We start from the raw sequence: 12,937 nt of genomic DNA, 5'->3' as shown, positions 1-12,937 counted from the left end.
TGTGTCAATCCACTGCTGGATGACAGCCTCCCTACGCAGTCCAGGCGGGGGGCTGCTAAAGTTGACCGCACGCTGCCATCACCACGCTTGTCGGTGTGGTCTGGTGGAGGCCGGGAGGGACAGGACCCGGTTCAGTCCATACAACACGCCGTGGCTGGGATTGAGATGCATAGCCACATCCAAATCGCAACCGCTTTTGAAGAAAATTCACACGACAGTGATGTTGACATTCTGGCAAAAGGAGTTGTTTTTTATTTGTTATACACATATATAAACAAGTTAGTTATAGGCAGAGTAAGAGAGGTCTTAAACCTGGATTCGATTCGACAACACGGATGGCTGTGGGAATGGCGTGACACGAAGTAGAGGAGAACGAGCTACCACCCACTGAGTGAAGTCTGACTGGCCCCTGCCCTGGGAATGTGGAATTTCCACTGCTGGATGGGGGGACAACAATGAGACATAGGCGTCTCCCTGGGTTGTCTGAATAAGGAAACACATCGGGATGGGTTGAAAAACGACACTAAAATCTTGTGAAACACCGAGCAGTCGGAATAGTATGTCCCCGGTGTTCCAAATTCGTCCTAAAATGTTGAAAACCACGTCTAACGTACATTTCAGTTTGTCACGAAGACTTTCGCGACCAGTACGAATGAGTACATTCCAGTCGATGCCAAATTCAATTTGGTTTTATCCTACAGTGTCACAGGAAATTACGTCACACAGACACTTCATCCGTGTTTTCAACCCCCCAAAAGTGGAGTAACGTGGGTGACACGTTACTACGATAAATTATTTACGCAACGTCGACGACCTAAAGAAAAATATAACCTGCGAAATGTATAAATGGAAACTCATCCCGAACAGAGAGGTTGGCGGGGAGTGGGCGGAGAGGGGGCGTGGAGGGGGAGGGGGCGTGGAGGGGGAGGTGGGGAGGGGGCCTGGCACAGCTCATCGGGTGAACTGGCGCCTGTCGGGTTTGCCCACGGCGCCGCCGGTCTTGCCGGACTTGCCGGCCTTGCCCACGGCGCTGCCGGCCCTGCCCACGTGCTTGTAGGTCTTGGCGCCGTAGTCGTGCCGGCTCTTCTGGTGGCCGAAGCCGAAACCACCGCCGCTGCCGCGCTTCTGCAGCCCCTTTCCCTTGCTGCTGTGCACGTCTGGAGGGGTTGGTGTGAAGGAAACTTTTGAGACTGTGTGCGGTGATGGCGGGAGACCTCGGGGGGGGGGGGGGGGGTCGGGGTCGCGTGTGCGGCGGTGGCAACAGAAGTAGGAGTTTGAATCCTGGACAGGGTGCAGACTCGGGACCGTTTTTATGGCCACCATGACGACGACTACGACTACTACGCCGCACGTTTCAATGAATCAGCGCCACCGTCGTCGTCGTCAGTCATCCCTTCAGGACCCACCATCTGTGATCATGATCATCAACGTCGCCATCACCGAAAATGGATGATCATCATCAACATGAGCTCCCGATATAATCAGAACTATTACAATTGCCAGTCACAACCAATCACTATCACCGTCAATCATCTCCACCACAATCATCCTTACAACCAATGATCATAAAGTAACAACGGCTTATCACCACTAAATGGAGGTGACGTCACTAAAGCACTTGTGCCATGATAGGTGCACTTTGAGGCCGTGTGAAGTCTCCAAGGCTCGCTGCTGGCAGGAGGAACAAGGACAGACCCAGGTGTAATGGGGTTAACGGAGGTAACTGGCAGATGCACCACCTGTGCCCCCTGCTGTGCCAACTTGTGACATTTTAGCCGCCCAGCGCTCAACTGGTTGTTGTGTCGCTTCTCCGCCCTCCATCGTTGCTGGAGGGCGATTGCCTCTAACTGCCCAATGGAATCCTTCACGAACCTCCTCCACAGAGGCCGATATTGACACTGCTGGTACCAGGCATCGGCAAGTCCAATCAGCACCATCATCCTTCTGTACTGCATCGGTCAATCTCTTCCCCAGTTCGTGCCGCATCCATTTAGCCCCCACTATCCGGCCAACCAGAAGCTGCTTGGGCAAGTGGTGGCTAGGCATGTGGGCTACATGACCCAGTCAATGATCATCACCACCATGACAATCACTATGTATGCTACTTTGAAATTCTTTCGCACCGTACGTAGCCAACTGTGCTAATCTGAGACATTATAACTATGATCACCAACCAAGCATCACTGCCATCATCATCATCATTACAACCAAAGATTAGCACGGTTGGCTACATAAGGTGCGAAAGAAAGTCAACGTACATACATCACGGCCAAACATCATAATTATCACCTCAAACAATTATCACAACCATCACCATGACCCATAATCAGAATCTATTAACTACTCGTCACCACCATCGTCACCCAACATGGGCTCATGACGACGACGCAAGGATACTGAGGTCGACGAAGGGCGGCACGCGGAACCCGAAGGAGAGCGCGGCCTTCTGCAGGTCCAGCGTGGAGACGTTGTAGATCTGCTTGAGCGAGTGAGAGTCGTAGGCCCGCACGTAGGCTTTGTAGGCCTCCTGCGCAGACTTGTGCAGGTAGTAGTTCTTCTCTATCAGCTTCTCCATCTACGGGGGGGCGCACAAGAGAGAGAGACAGCGTGGTGAGTGGGGAGGGGGCGAGAGAGAGGACGAGGTGAGGGGGGGCACGAGAGAGAGGGTGAGGGAAGAGGCTGAGTCGACCTAGAGGCAGCCCAAGACCGGTTCAGATAAACGCCACTCTTATGGGTTTGCGTGAGTGGAAATCGAACCCGGGTTGCCGGGTTCATAGCGCAGCACGCTAACCACTGCACAACTGAACACGCACACATGCGTGTCCTCACGTGCGTCCAAGCATAATCCATCTCAGTGGCAAATGCTGACGCTCACCAACTCTCACCAATGCTCACCTGGGACTGTATGTCGGCAATCTTGGACCAGGAGAACTCGAACTCGCTGAGCGGCACCTGCACACGGCACCATCGTCATCATCGTTGTCATCATCATTATCGTCATCAGAGTCGTCATGATTATTGTCATGATCGTCATCATTGCCATCATCGTCGTCGTGATTACCATCGTCGTCATCGTCGTTTATTGTTCGTACCCCTTCTCCCATGCAGTGACATGTCGCGGCACCAGGGTATATGTCGTCTGAGGTCACGGCTACGTGAGGGAGTGGTCACGGACCAATGCACCACTCAAAAACAGATGCAGTAGAGATACGGCAGAGAGACGACTCGCACAACAAATGAAACGTTCACCTGTGCCGGCTGTCATCAAACATAACTTAAGTCGGTAAGGAGTGTGCGAGTCTATGGATCTCTACGGGAGCGTGTGGGTCTCTGCGCGAGTCCGTAGGTCTCTGCGTGAACTCGTGGGTCTCTGTGCGAGTCTCTCGGTGGAACTCACCCGCGCCTGCTTGAGGTAGCGCAGGAATCCGAGCTCCTCGGGGCGCAGGATGAGCAGCGCGTGGCCTCGGCCTCCGATACCGCGCGCTGTGCGGCCCACGCGGTGGATGTACTCCTGCAGACACGGCGTCACAACCAGTCACGACCACGGAGTCACGACCACGCGGAGGAGGGAGTCGCAACCATGGCGCCACGACCACCACAACCACGGCGCCACGACCACCACGGTGCCACGACCAAATCGCGGGGAGAAGGGAGGCCGCCCAACATGAGTGGGACGTCTCATGAATGAAATGTTCACCTGGGATGCCTCTTATAAGACCCGGACTTTATTTCATTTGGTAAGGAGTGTGCGACTCTCTGCATCTCAATGTGAGTCTATGGGGTCTATGCGAGTCTATGGATCTGTATCCCATTGTGTGGGTCTCTTTGGGAGTCTATGGGTCTCTACGCGAGCGTGTGGGACTCGATGCAACATTCGTTTATGGCATGGAAGTGTGCAGAAAAGCAGCCTTGAATCAGCTGCGAATAAACCAAACGCACGTTGGCAGCCCAGTGCTCCGACATGGCCATTGTGAACTTCCACTACTGGGGCCACACGGCATGCTTCTGGTACAGCTGACTTGCTGGCCAGTCTGTGTCAGCCGCTGATGTCGCCCCGAATATGCGTGTACGCACCTGGGGTGCGTGTGTACGCTTGTGCGCGTGTACACGTGTGTGTGTACACGTATGTGCGTGCCTTGGGTATCTGTGTGTACGTGTGTTTGCCTGCATGCACTCAAGTGGGGTGCGCATATTTGCATGTGTACATATCTGCTGGTCATTGATCTCATTATGCCTGGAGGTCAGTCCCGTGACCACCTACCGCCAGCGAGCCCTTCAACATTTCACACGGCTGCCTCAACGCGCACCTAGCATGGCACCAGTGCCACTGGGACATCGCCGCCACTTGGTGGCGAACGGCGGCCGCTGCTGCCGCTGTTGTTATTGTTGTTGTTGTCATCGTACCTTGGGGTCATCAGGGGGGTCAAACTGGACGATCCAGTCGACCTCGGGGATGTCGAGGCCGCGTGCCGCCACGTCGGTGCAGAGCAGCGTCCCCGAGTCGGCGTTGCAGAACTGGAAGAACGTCGTCGTACGCTTCGTCTGCTTCTGCTTGCCCTGTGGGGGGGCATGGGGATGTGAGCTTATGCGTGGGCACACATCACGAATATACCACCACCGCCATCATCACGACCAACAAGTTGGCCCGATTGAAAACTCATTTCTTTTGAACTGCTTTTGTTTAGTTTTTTGTTCTTCCCCCACACTTCCGATTTGCACGGTTGGCAACATACGGTGCGAAACAAATTTTACGTACATTTGTACATCATCACCATCACCGCCTCCACCGACATCATCATCATTACCTCCATTGGCACCATCACCACAACCACTTCCACAACCAGCATCACCACCACCACCGTCACCATCAACAACATCATCAAGGCAACCATCGCCAAACCAGGTTCTGATAATTATCACTTGGGGCCCTGATGTATTACTGCGTGTGCTTTAACCAGGGAAACACTGTGTGCCATCTGTTTCTCAGTGGGCATTGTAAGACCCATTGACGTTATTATAAGAAAGTAGGCTGCGTGTGTGCCGGCTTCGCCGTCCGAATTTTCCAAAATCGAAAGTGACACCGCAAGCGACGGAACTGGAATCGTACGGCAGTAACCATCGGCCCGCCTCCTGGCAGCAGACTAATGCCCCGGTCACTCGTGCAAATGAGACTCCGTGACGGTCGCCTGGTTAAAACTACAACTAAACTGACCAGGGCGATCACTGGCCACGAACTGCAAGCCTCTGCAACGACCCGGTAAACCGCTGGCCCGTGTGGCGAGGTGAGGCGGTGGTGGCGGCATGTAACGCACGTGGATGCCCATGACGGGGAGGTCGATGTAGTTGAAGAGCTCGTAGTGGAACTTGACGGACATGCAGGAGGAGAAGAACACCATGATCTTCTTCTTGCGGTTCTTCTTGAGGAAGGTGAAGAGCAGCAGGAAGCGCTTCTCCGATGGGCACACCACGTAGCCCTGCGGGGGGGGGGGGGGGGGACACACACAACGGCGCACGATCAGTCAATGCGGCCACAGCAACCGCTGGCGAGGCCCGGACGGGAGACCAAAATACCTCCAACAACCGGGAACTTTGCCGCCGATCATGACCGACGTTACTAAAGGGTAAAGGCGCAGCCCCTGCGTTTGATCACTCACGCTGCTGCCGGCGGAAGGGGGCCGAGGGGGGCCCCCGGGGGGGTCCGCCGATGTTCCGGCCGAAATCCAGCGCCAGTCACAACATTAACATGGGGTGCTACGTTGCCGGGATGTTAACTACCTCGCCTGGTATACAGGAGGTCGTGGGTTCGATCCCAACCCTGATGCCTGTATATTTGTCGTCTGCATGTCTCTGTCTCTCCGTGGTTGCGTGGATTTTTCTCCAGGTCCTTTGGCTTTTCCCTCCACATTTAGAATCAACATGTGTTTAGAGTATTTGGACTCTATAAATTTCAACATAACCCACTTCGTTGAGCTATGCTTTGTGGCCAGGTCGCTTCTGTAAAAGACAGCTACGTAGCTCAGTGGGTCTTACCTGGTAAAATACTAAATATGTATAGTTTAGTTTAATCAACATCGGCAACGTTACCGCCGCGGCGTTCGTGCCAGGCTAGGTGCACCGGGGGGACGACGATGCTCGCATCGCCTGCGCCACACCTGCTCCAGGCCATCCACGGTGGCGGTTTCTTTGTGGTCGTCCACGCCAACGTACAACGGCTCCTTCTTCAGCGAGATCTTGGCCAGATCCTCGATCTTTCGCGTCTGTGTCGCCGAGAACAGCATCGTCTGCCGTTTCTCTGTGCGGGGAGGGTGGTGGTGGGGGGTAGAAGCCAGGAGGGAGGAGGAATTAGCCACGCTCTCTTGTCCTGCTTACAATTGGAACGCAGAGATTTGCAACATGCACAATATTAGGCGGAATTAAAATGACAAATGACTCCTGAGGTGCCGAGCCAAGATAAAAGTGTCACGAGAAAGGCACGAGATGGGGCCTTTAAGAAAGAGGTGGAACCTTTAAGCGTCTCTTAAAAACAAGAGTAGGCCGAACGCCGCCACTGCGATTGTGCATTAGCAGCAGCAGAGGGACGGTGATGGTTGCGTTCCCGACGGTGGCAGCTGCCACGGAGAAACGGCTCCTCGCTATAGACAGGCGGTTGTGCGTCGCGTCACTGCCACTTCCGTGACGAGCTCTACCGTGTGCCCGTTAGTGCAGGACGTCAGCAGCTTTATTCAAGCTGGCGGTCGCTCATCCACAAGCGGTCTGGTCTCAGACCCGCCCCCCCCCCCCCCCGCTTAACCCCGATGAGAACCGGTCGCGTTCCGGGTGGAAACCGGCACGGCGCCAAGGCATCGGCGCCTGAAGGCGACGGAACTCACTGGGCAGCAGGCGGATGATCTGCTTGATCTCCTCCTCGAAGCCGACCTCCAGGATGCGGTCAGCCTCGTCGATCACCAGGCACTGCAGGTTCTTGTACATGAACGTGTTCGTGTTCTGCGGAAGGGGACAGGAAGAGGACGCGCCGACGTCGGGTCAAAGTCGGAGAAAGTAATTTGCCACCGCTAAAAACGAGCGTTGAGGCATGGCTTGGCTCGGCTCCGTTTTACTAGGCCCTGCGGAGCGAGCGGCGGAAATTCCACATTTCTTTAGCGGGGGGACAAATCTCTCTGAAGGACAACGACTGCTGACGTCCCGACAAAGTGCTGCTCGTTTTATTCGACACTGGGAGGGATGATGGGGCTGAGAATTTTAATTTGCAAACCTCTTGATTGCAATCCGCTCGCTCTCCCGCCAAGCCACCTGACGACTTGCCAATGACCGCGCAACAAAAACCTCCCCCACCAAATTCGCCGCCCGGTGGCAGGGGACCAACGCCGCGTCCGTGCGCAGTGCCACGCTGGGACAGCTGCCGCTGGGAGCGTGGGGTCCCCCCTGTCTGAGGCTAGCCTGCAGCGGGGCCCATCGCAATAAACCGTTGAGATGAGGTGCAAGGCGCACACGAGTATGCAATCTCCCACTCACTCCCTTACCTTGCGTACTCACAAGAGAGACGCTTTGTATGTATGTATGTATAACTTCTTTCGCACCGTACGTAGCCAACCGTGCTAATCAGAGGTGCCCCTGACGCAATACTAGAAATCGATCGGCTACTGGGAATGGAACGAGCCGGGTGGACCGAACGCCCCCCACCGCCTCATCTCGTTCTCACGCTCTCACCTGCATGTGATCAAGCAGACGGCCCGGTGTGGCCACCAGGATGTTGATGCCCTTGGCGAGCTTCTGCGCCTCGGCGGTGCGGTTGCTGCCGCCCATGACGAGGCCGTAAGTGTGCACGTGGTGCTTCATGAGCTCGCGCAGCACGCCGTACGTCTGCATGGCGAGCTCCCGCGTCGGCGACAACACGAGCACGCCCGTACCTGCACACGTAGACGCACACGCAGCCCGCAGAGGGCGCACGCGAGGACGAAGCACCCGAGCGAGTGGGCAAAGAGGTCAGTCGGTCGAACGCACAGCTCGCGCAAGATCGTCACGTGAATGCGCACATTTGTTGCAACTCACTATTGTACGGGAAGTCTGGCAAAAAACATGACCAAGCTGCAGCATGTACAACATGTATGGCACACGAGGGTGGAGATACTCAAAATACAAGCTCGAGATGGAAATTAACCCACTTGCTGTACTGCCTGGCAAGCGCAGAGACAACGATCTCCACACGCACGGCAAGGGAGGGAGTTCCGTTCATTTGTATGTGACCCACAAACCTCTCGCTTCCTCCACAGCGCTGGATTAACACTTCCCCATTCTGATGACGTATGTGAATGCCATCACTTTATCGGTACCGAGGCTCCCACGAAGACACGCAGGAGAGCTTGTGGCACAGTTTGGCGCCAGCTATCAGCGTGCCGTCCTATCGCTACAGTCCTCTGCGGTGAGTACGTCTTTAAAAACAACGGCGCTATGCCTCTCTAAATAAAACGAACGCCCAACCGCTTGCGCGTCATCGGAATGGGTTAAAAAATTGCCTCCGATACCAAACGCTCCACTCAGCAGCGCACGGTACGCGGGGCGCTCCACATGGGTGGAGGAATCAATGGTCGAGCGCGCGGGCAGGTGGGCGAGCAAGGGCGAGACCCACCGTTGCGAGGCATGAACTTGATTTTGTAGATGAGCTCGATGGCCGGGATGAGGAACGCCAGCGTCTTGCCGCTCCCCGTTTGTGCCGCCGCCAGGATGTCCCTGCAAGAGGAGCGGGAAATTAGTTAGCAGCGACCGAAGCGAGCAGCACACCAATCTTATGCATTGCAGAGCGTATCCATGGCCTGTCAATCACCAATATTTTCAACTCTCAAGAGCTGGAAAAAGCTAAATTAGAAACCAAATTTAGGAATGTTCTACTTGCTACAGTCATTGGTCTGTTCATAATAAAGTTTTTTTTTGGGTTACATCATGTAAATATAAATGTGTAGTTAACCCTCCACCACCCGACACAGTGAATTCGGAAGAGCGTCATGTAAAGAAAACGTGACAATTAGTTGCTACTTGAGCACACCAGTGTGCTCAAGTAGTAACTAGTTATTATGAGTAATATTGGTCACGAAAGCCTGTGTGTTAAATTGTTATCTGTACTGACACCACCCGGCCTGCCAGATTCGAAGTGTGAACCTCTGCAACAAAGTGGTGAGGTAGCATGCTACGGCTGGGCCGCCCCGATGGGGAACGTTTGTTGGTGCGCACGCGGAGATTTGCAGCGCACTGCATACGCTGCCCCCGTGCTTCCCAATGTTCGCTCACCGGCCCTCGAGCAGAGGGCGGATGCTCTTGTGCTGGATCTCCGTCATGTGGGTAAACTCCATCTCGGCCACGGCCTTCAGCGTGTACTCGGACACCAGCCCCGTCAGCGACGAAAACGACATGTCCTCAAACGCACCTGCACGGCCGCAAGCAACCACGACAGCAGCAGAATCACAAAGGGTTAATCATTTAATCAATTTAGCTTTCAAGGTGCGAGGGGGACCGACAGACAAGCTGGAAAGACAGCCACGCGGCGAGCCAGTGCCAACAATTGCCCAAGCTCTGTGGTCCTCTATATATATATACACAAAAAGACACTTTTAGCAAATTAACGAGCACTTATACGTGGGAGAAAATCAAAGCACTTGGGGAAAACACAATGCGTGCGAGAGGGGGCAACGTTCTATCCCATAGAGAAGGGACAGATTAATTATTCCACATTTCGGCATCTAGGTTTCCTTCGTTCTATGCGGGATTGGTTCGTGTGATTTTGCGCTGTATATGCAGCTAACCTATACATATCCAAAATTAATTCATATGCAGCTACGCGGGTGGACGCGGGACCACATTGTGTGTGCACTGCATGTGCTATTCGGCAGGCACAATACAACGTACGTCTTCTCTGCTGCCCACTGCGGAGCCCCCGCCGGGAACCTATAGGGCTATGCACGCTCGACCCCTGCTTAGCTCCCGGCATGCATCCGACGAGACCGGGCGCGTTACGGGGCCATGTGGACGAAGGCTTACCATCACGACGGTCATGCAAAGCTAAACCACAGTTTCCACGGGCCCGTACGGCATGGGTGGGGGGGGTCCTCATCCGTGGCCTGCGCCCGCATTGTGACCGTGTCGTACCGGTGGTGCCGATGGGCAGGGCGGGTCCATCGTCATCGTTGTCACCGTCCTTCGTCTCCCCGTCCGTTCCCTCTCCACTCCGCTTCTCGTCGTCCGTCTGCTCTTGGATCTCCCCGTCGGCCTCGACTTCCTCGCCGCGCGGCCTCTTGCTCTCTGCAACAAACGTGATGAGAGGAACGGGTGAGCGGAACACAACATATGTTGAATTTATTTCACACCGTACGGAGCCAACCGTGCTAAATGGAGGTGCGGGGAAAGGACAACAAACTAAACACAAAAAGCAGTTCGAAAGAATTGTTTTCAATCTAGATGATGATTTAAAAGTGCGTAGCTGCGGTGGCTTCCTAATATTGGGAAGAACATTCCAGACGGCTGCAGAAGCGCATCTGAAAGCGTGCAATGTGGTGACCGTGTTTGTTGGATGGTTAGTCAAAAGCCACTGCTGTAAGGATGACCGGAGTTCGCGTGATGGTTTATGCTCCTTGACTAGATCAGCAAGGTATTGAACCACAATTATTTGTAATGTTGTTGATATATGCACTGAGCATCCTTGTTAACGAGCTCCGTCTGTGGGAGATTAGAGCCCTGTGCAAATTTCTGTTTTTTTTCAGATGCAATTATAACTGAGGCTATGTGAAAATGTATTATGAATTTAAAATGTGAAACCAGTGGAGGTGTTAACTTCACATTGCGATGCACTGTAACAAAAAGAAAAATCACGCCACAAATTACTCAACTGCAATTGTACGCAGCAATTATCGCCAGGACCCTCCTGAAAAAGTCTTGAGACTCAAGTAAGGCTTCCCTGGGTAGGCGAGCATGAAAGTAATACAACAATGATTTGAAATAGAACTAACCTGCCCCTCCTCGACATTTGCGAAAGAGCTTCATAGCTCACCGGATTTCTCAAGAATAATTAAAGATTCTGAACTTCTTCTCACCAGTGCCATCCGCGTCGTTGCCCGTTGGTTGCTTCTTCTTTCTCTTTCGTCGCTTCTTCCCCTGCGCTTCCTGGCTCCCGTTCTCTGCGGGGGCCGAGGGGCTCGCGTTCCCAACATCTGGGGCCACCCTCTCCTCCTCCTTCGCTGCGTCTGTTGCTGCTCCTCCTTCTTCCACCTCCTCCTCGACCTGTGTAAGCCTGGGCACTGACAAAGACAAACCCCCACCCCCGTATCGCTTTAACAGACTGTTGGGGCGAGTGATGTTCGCGAGTAGCGCGTGTCAAGGCCGACACGGCACACGTGGGGGTTGGGTTGCCACACACCACGCCCGGCTGGCGATGTTTGCTACACACCGCACCAGGTTAATCGTTTGAGGCTCAGGACCGGTTCAGATAATCGTCACTGGTGTTGGTGACCGTGAGCGGGAATCGGTCGCCGGGTTCATAGCGCAGCACCGCCGCTACCCACAATGTAACGCACACACACTACAAACGGCAAGTTGTGGTTGACTCAATACGCACATTAAAGAAGGATTCAAAAAGTGCAGCTGTTTTATTGTAGGTACCTACCTCGGCTATCTTCCACCATAGGCCTGAATCTCCCATGCTTTCCACATCTCTCGATACCAAACGACATCTCCCACCACCTCCCCGCATCTCCTACCACCTCCCTACATCTCCCGCAACCTCCCTGTATACCCCCCCACCTCACCTTTACCACCTGCCTCAATTTCCCACCCTATCTCTGTAGCTCCCATCCCCTCCCTGTATCCCCACCACATCCACAGAACTCCATACAGCTCCCACAACCTCGCTACACCTTCCGAATCAAACACATTACTGTATTTGATGATGCTGCGTTGGCAGTAGTGCACATGCACAATTAGCAACAACAAATAATCAACACATTTGCCAATAAGTGTGGCCTTAAAAATTAAGTAACCATAACAGGCGACGTTTCGGGCAATTGCCCTTTGTAGCATGCCCACCTTCCTCCTATAACATTTCCCACTACCTCGTTCGTCCCACGTGGAAACTATTTCTAGTCACGTTCCGACTCGCCTCGACTGGACGTCTGTGAAAAAGAGGCTTGCGGCCCATCGGACCCCTCCAATATAAAGATTCTGATTTTGATCCGTAACCATGCTCACGTGTTCCCGTACACCCGGTGCCGTACCGCCCGCCCTACCGACCGCCTCAGGCGTCTCTTCCCCCGCGCACGGACGGGTCGCGGTGGCGCGGCGTTGCCCCCTCACCTGGCGCGGCTTTGCCAGTGCTCCGGAGTTTGCTGTTCTTCTTCGCGAGCCGCTTGCGCAGAATCTTCATGCTCAGGTCCGCCATGTCGGCCCAAACACGTGTGGGTGAAGAAGAGCCGTGGCGATTCTGAGATTCACTAGTCGAGTTATCGATTTGGAAATCGATTTCCTCCTCCCCTCCTTCCTCCTATCGTTACCTTCGTCCTTTTGTTTCTTTCTATTTCAGCTATTTGTCGTTAAATTTTGTAACGGCCCCGTTTATAGTTTTCTAGAAAATTGTAATAAATTGTAACGGAGATGTTTTTTGTTGTGGGTGAATCGATCCGTTATTCATGACCGTCTAGAAATGAACGCGGACGAGGAATCGTTTGTAGCCGACGCAGGCTGCTGACGTCATCAGGGCAAGTTACCCGAGATGCAACGCGCGGGCAACGCCGCGACTGCGCTGATCCGCTGTCGTCAGTGGCGACGTTTCGGGCAACGGTCCTCGCGCATAACACGAAGCGGCCAGAGGGTGGGAGACGACGCGTGTTCACGCCGTGGGGCTTGGACAATTTAAATACTGAACATCCATCGAGCAATATCGCGGGGGCAGCGACTCCAC

At 54.0% G+C, this 12,937-nt stretch overlaps 1 protein-coding gene across 1 annotated transcript; it reads right to left on the bottom strand.

Annotated features, from left to right (window-relative positions):
• Positions 1–223: 223 nt before the first annotated feature.
• On the bottom strand, positions 224–12,669 carry DDX18 (DEAD-box helicase 18). Its single transcript, XM_078619179.1, has 14 exons — positions 12,334–12,669; positions 11,079–11,282; positions 10,138–10,290; positions 9,283–9,418; positions 8,627–8,727; positions 7,708–7,907; positions 6,870–6,984; positions 6,153–6,292; positions 5,313–5,474; positions 4,405–4,557; positions 3,398–3,511; positions 2,896–2,952; positions 2,398–2,575; positions 224–1,157 (listed from the first exon to the last, which is right to left on the bottom strand). Exons 1-14 carry the CDS (start codon positions 12,416–12,418, stop codon positions 952–954), a joined length of 2,004 nt encoding a protein of 667 aa, XP_078475305.1. The 5' UTR covers positions 12,419–12,669; the 3' UTR covers positions 224–951.
• Positions 12,670–12,937: the final 268 nt, after the last annotated feature.

Source organism: Lampetra planeri, chromosome 62 (assembly GCF_965212315.1).
Source record: "Lampetra planeri chromosome 62, kcLamPlan1.2.h2, whole genome shotgun sequence".
Taxonomy (NCBI): Eukaryota; Metazoa; Chordata; class Hyperoartia; order Petromyzontiformes; family Petromyzontidae; genus Lampetra; species Lampetra planeri.
Note: the sequence above shows the minus strand (reverse complement) of the source record. Positions and strands in the feature narration are given on the sequence as shown.

Bases quoted from the DNA above. Each gene is read 5' to 3' on its own strand.
- DDX18 (XM_078619179.1), bottom strand. From the start codon at position 12,418: ATGGCGGACCTGAGCATGAAGATTCTGCGCAAGCGGCTCGCGAAGAAG. The intron at 8,728-9,282 runs GTGAGCGAACAT...CTCCTCTTGCAG, and splicing joins CGCCCTCTGCTCGAGGGCCG to GGACATCCTGGCGGCGGCAC. The intron at 5,475-6,152 runs GTGTGGCGCAGG...CCCCCCCCGCAG, and splicing joins CCGTGGATGGCCTGGAGCAG to GGCTACGTGGTGTGCCCATC.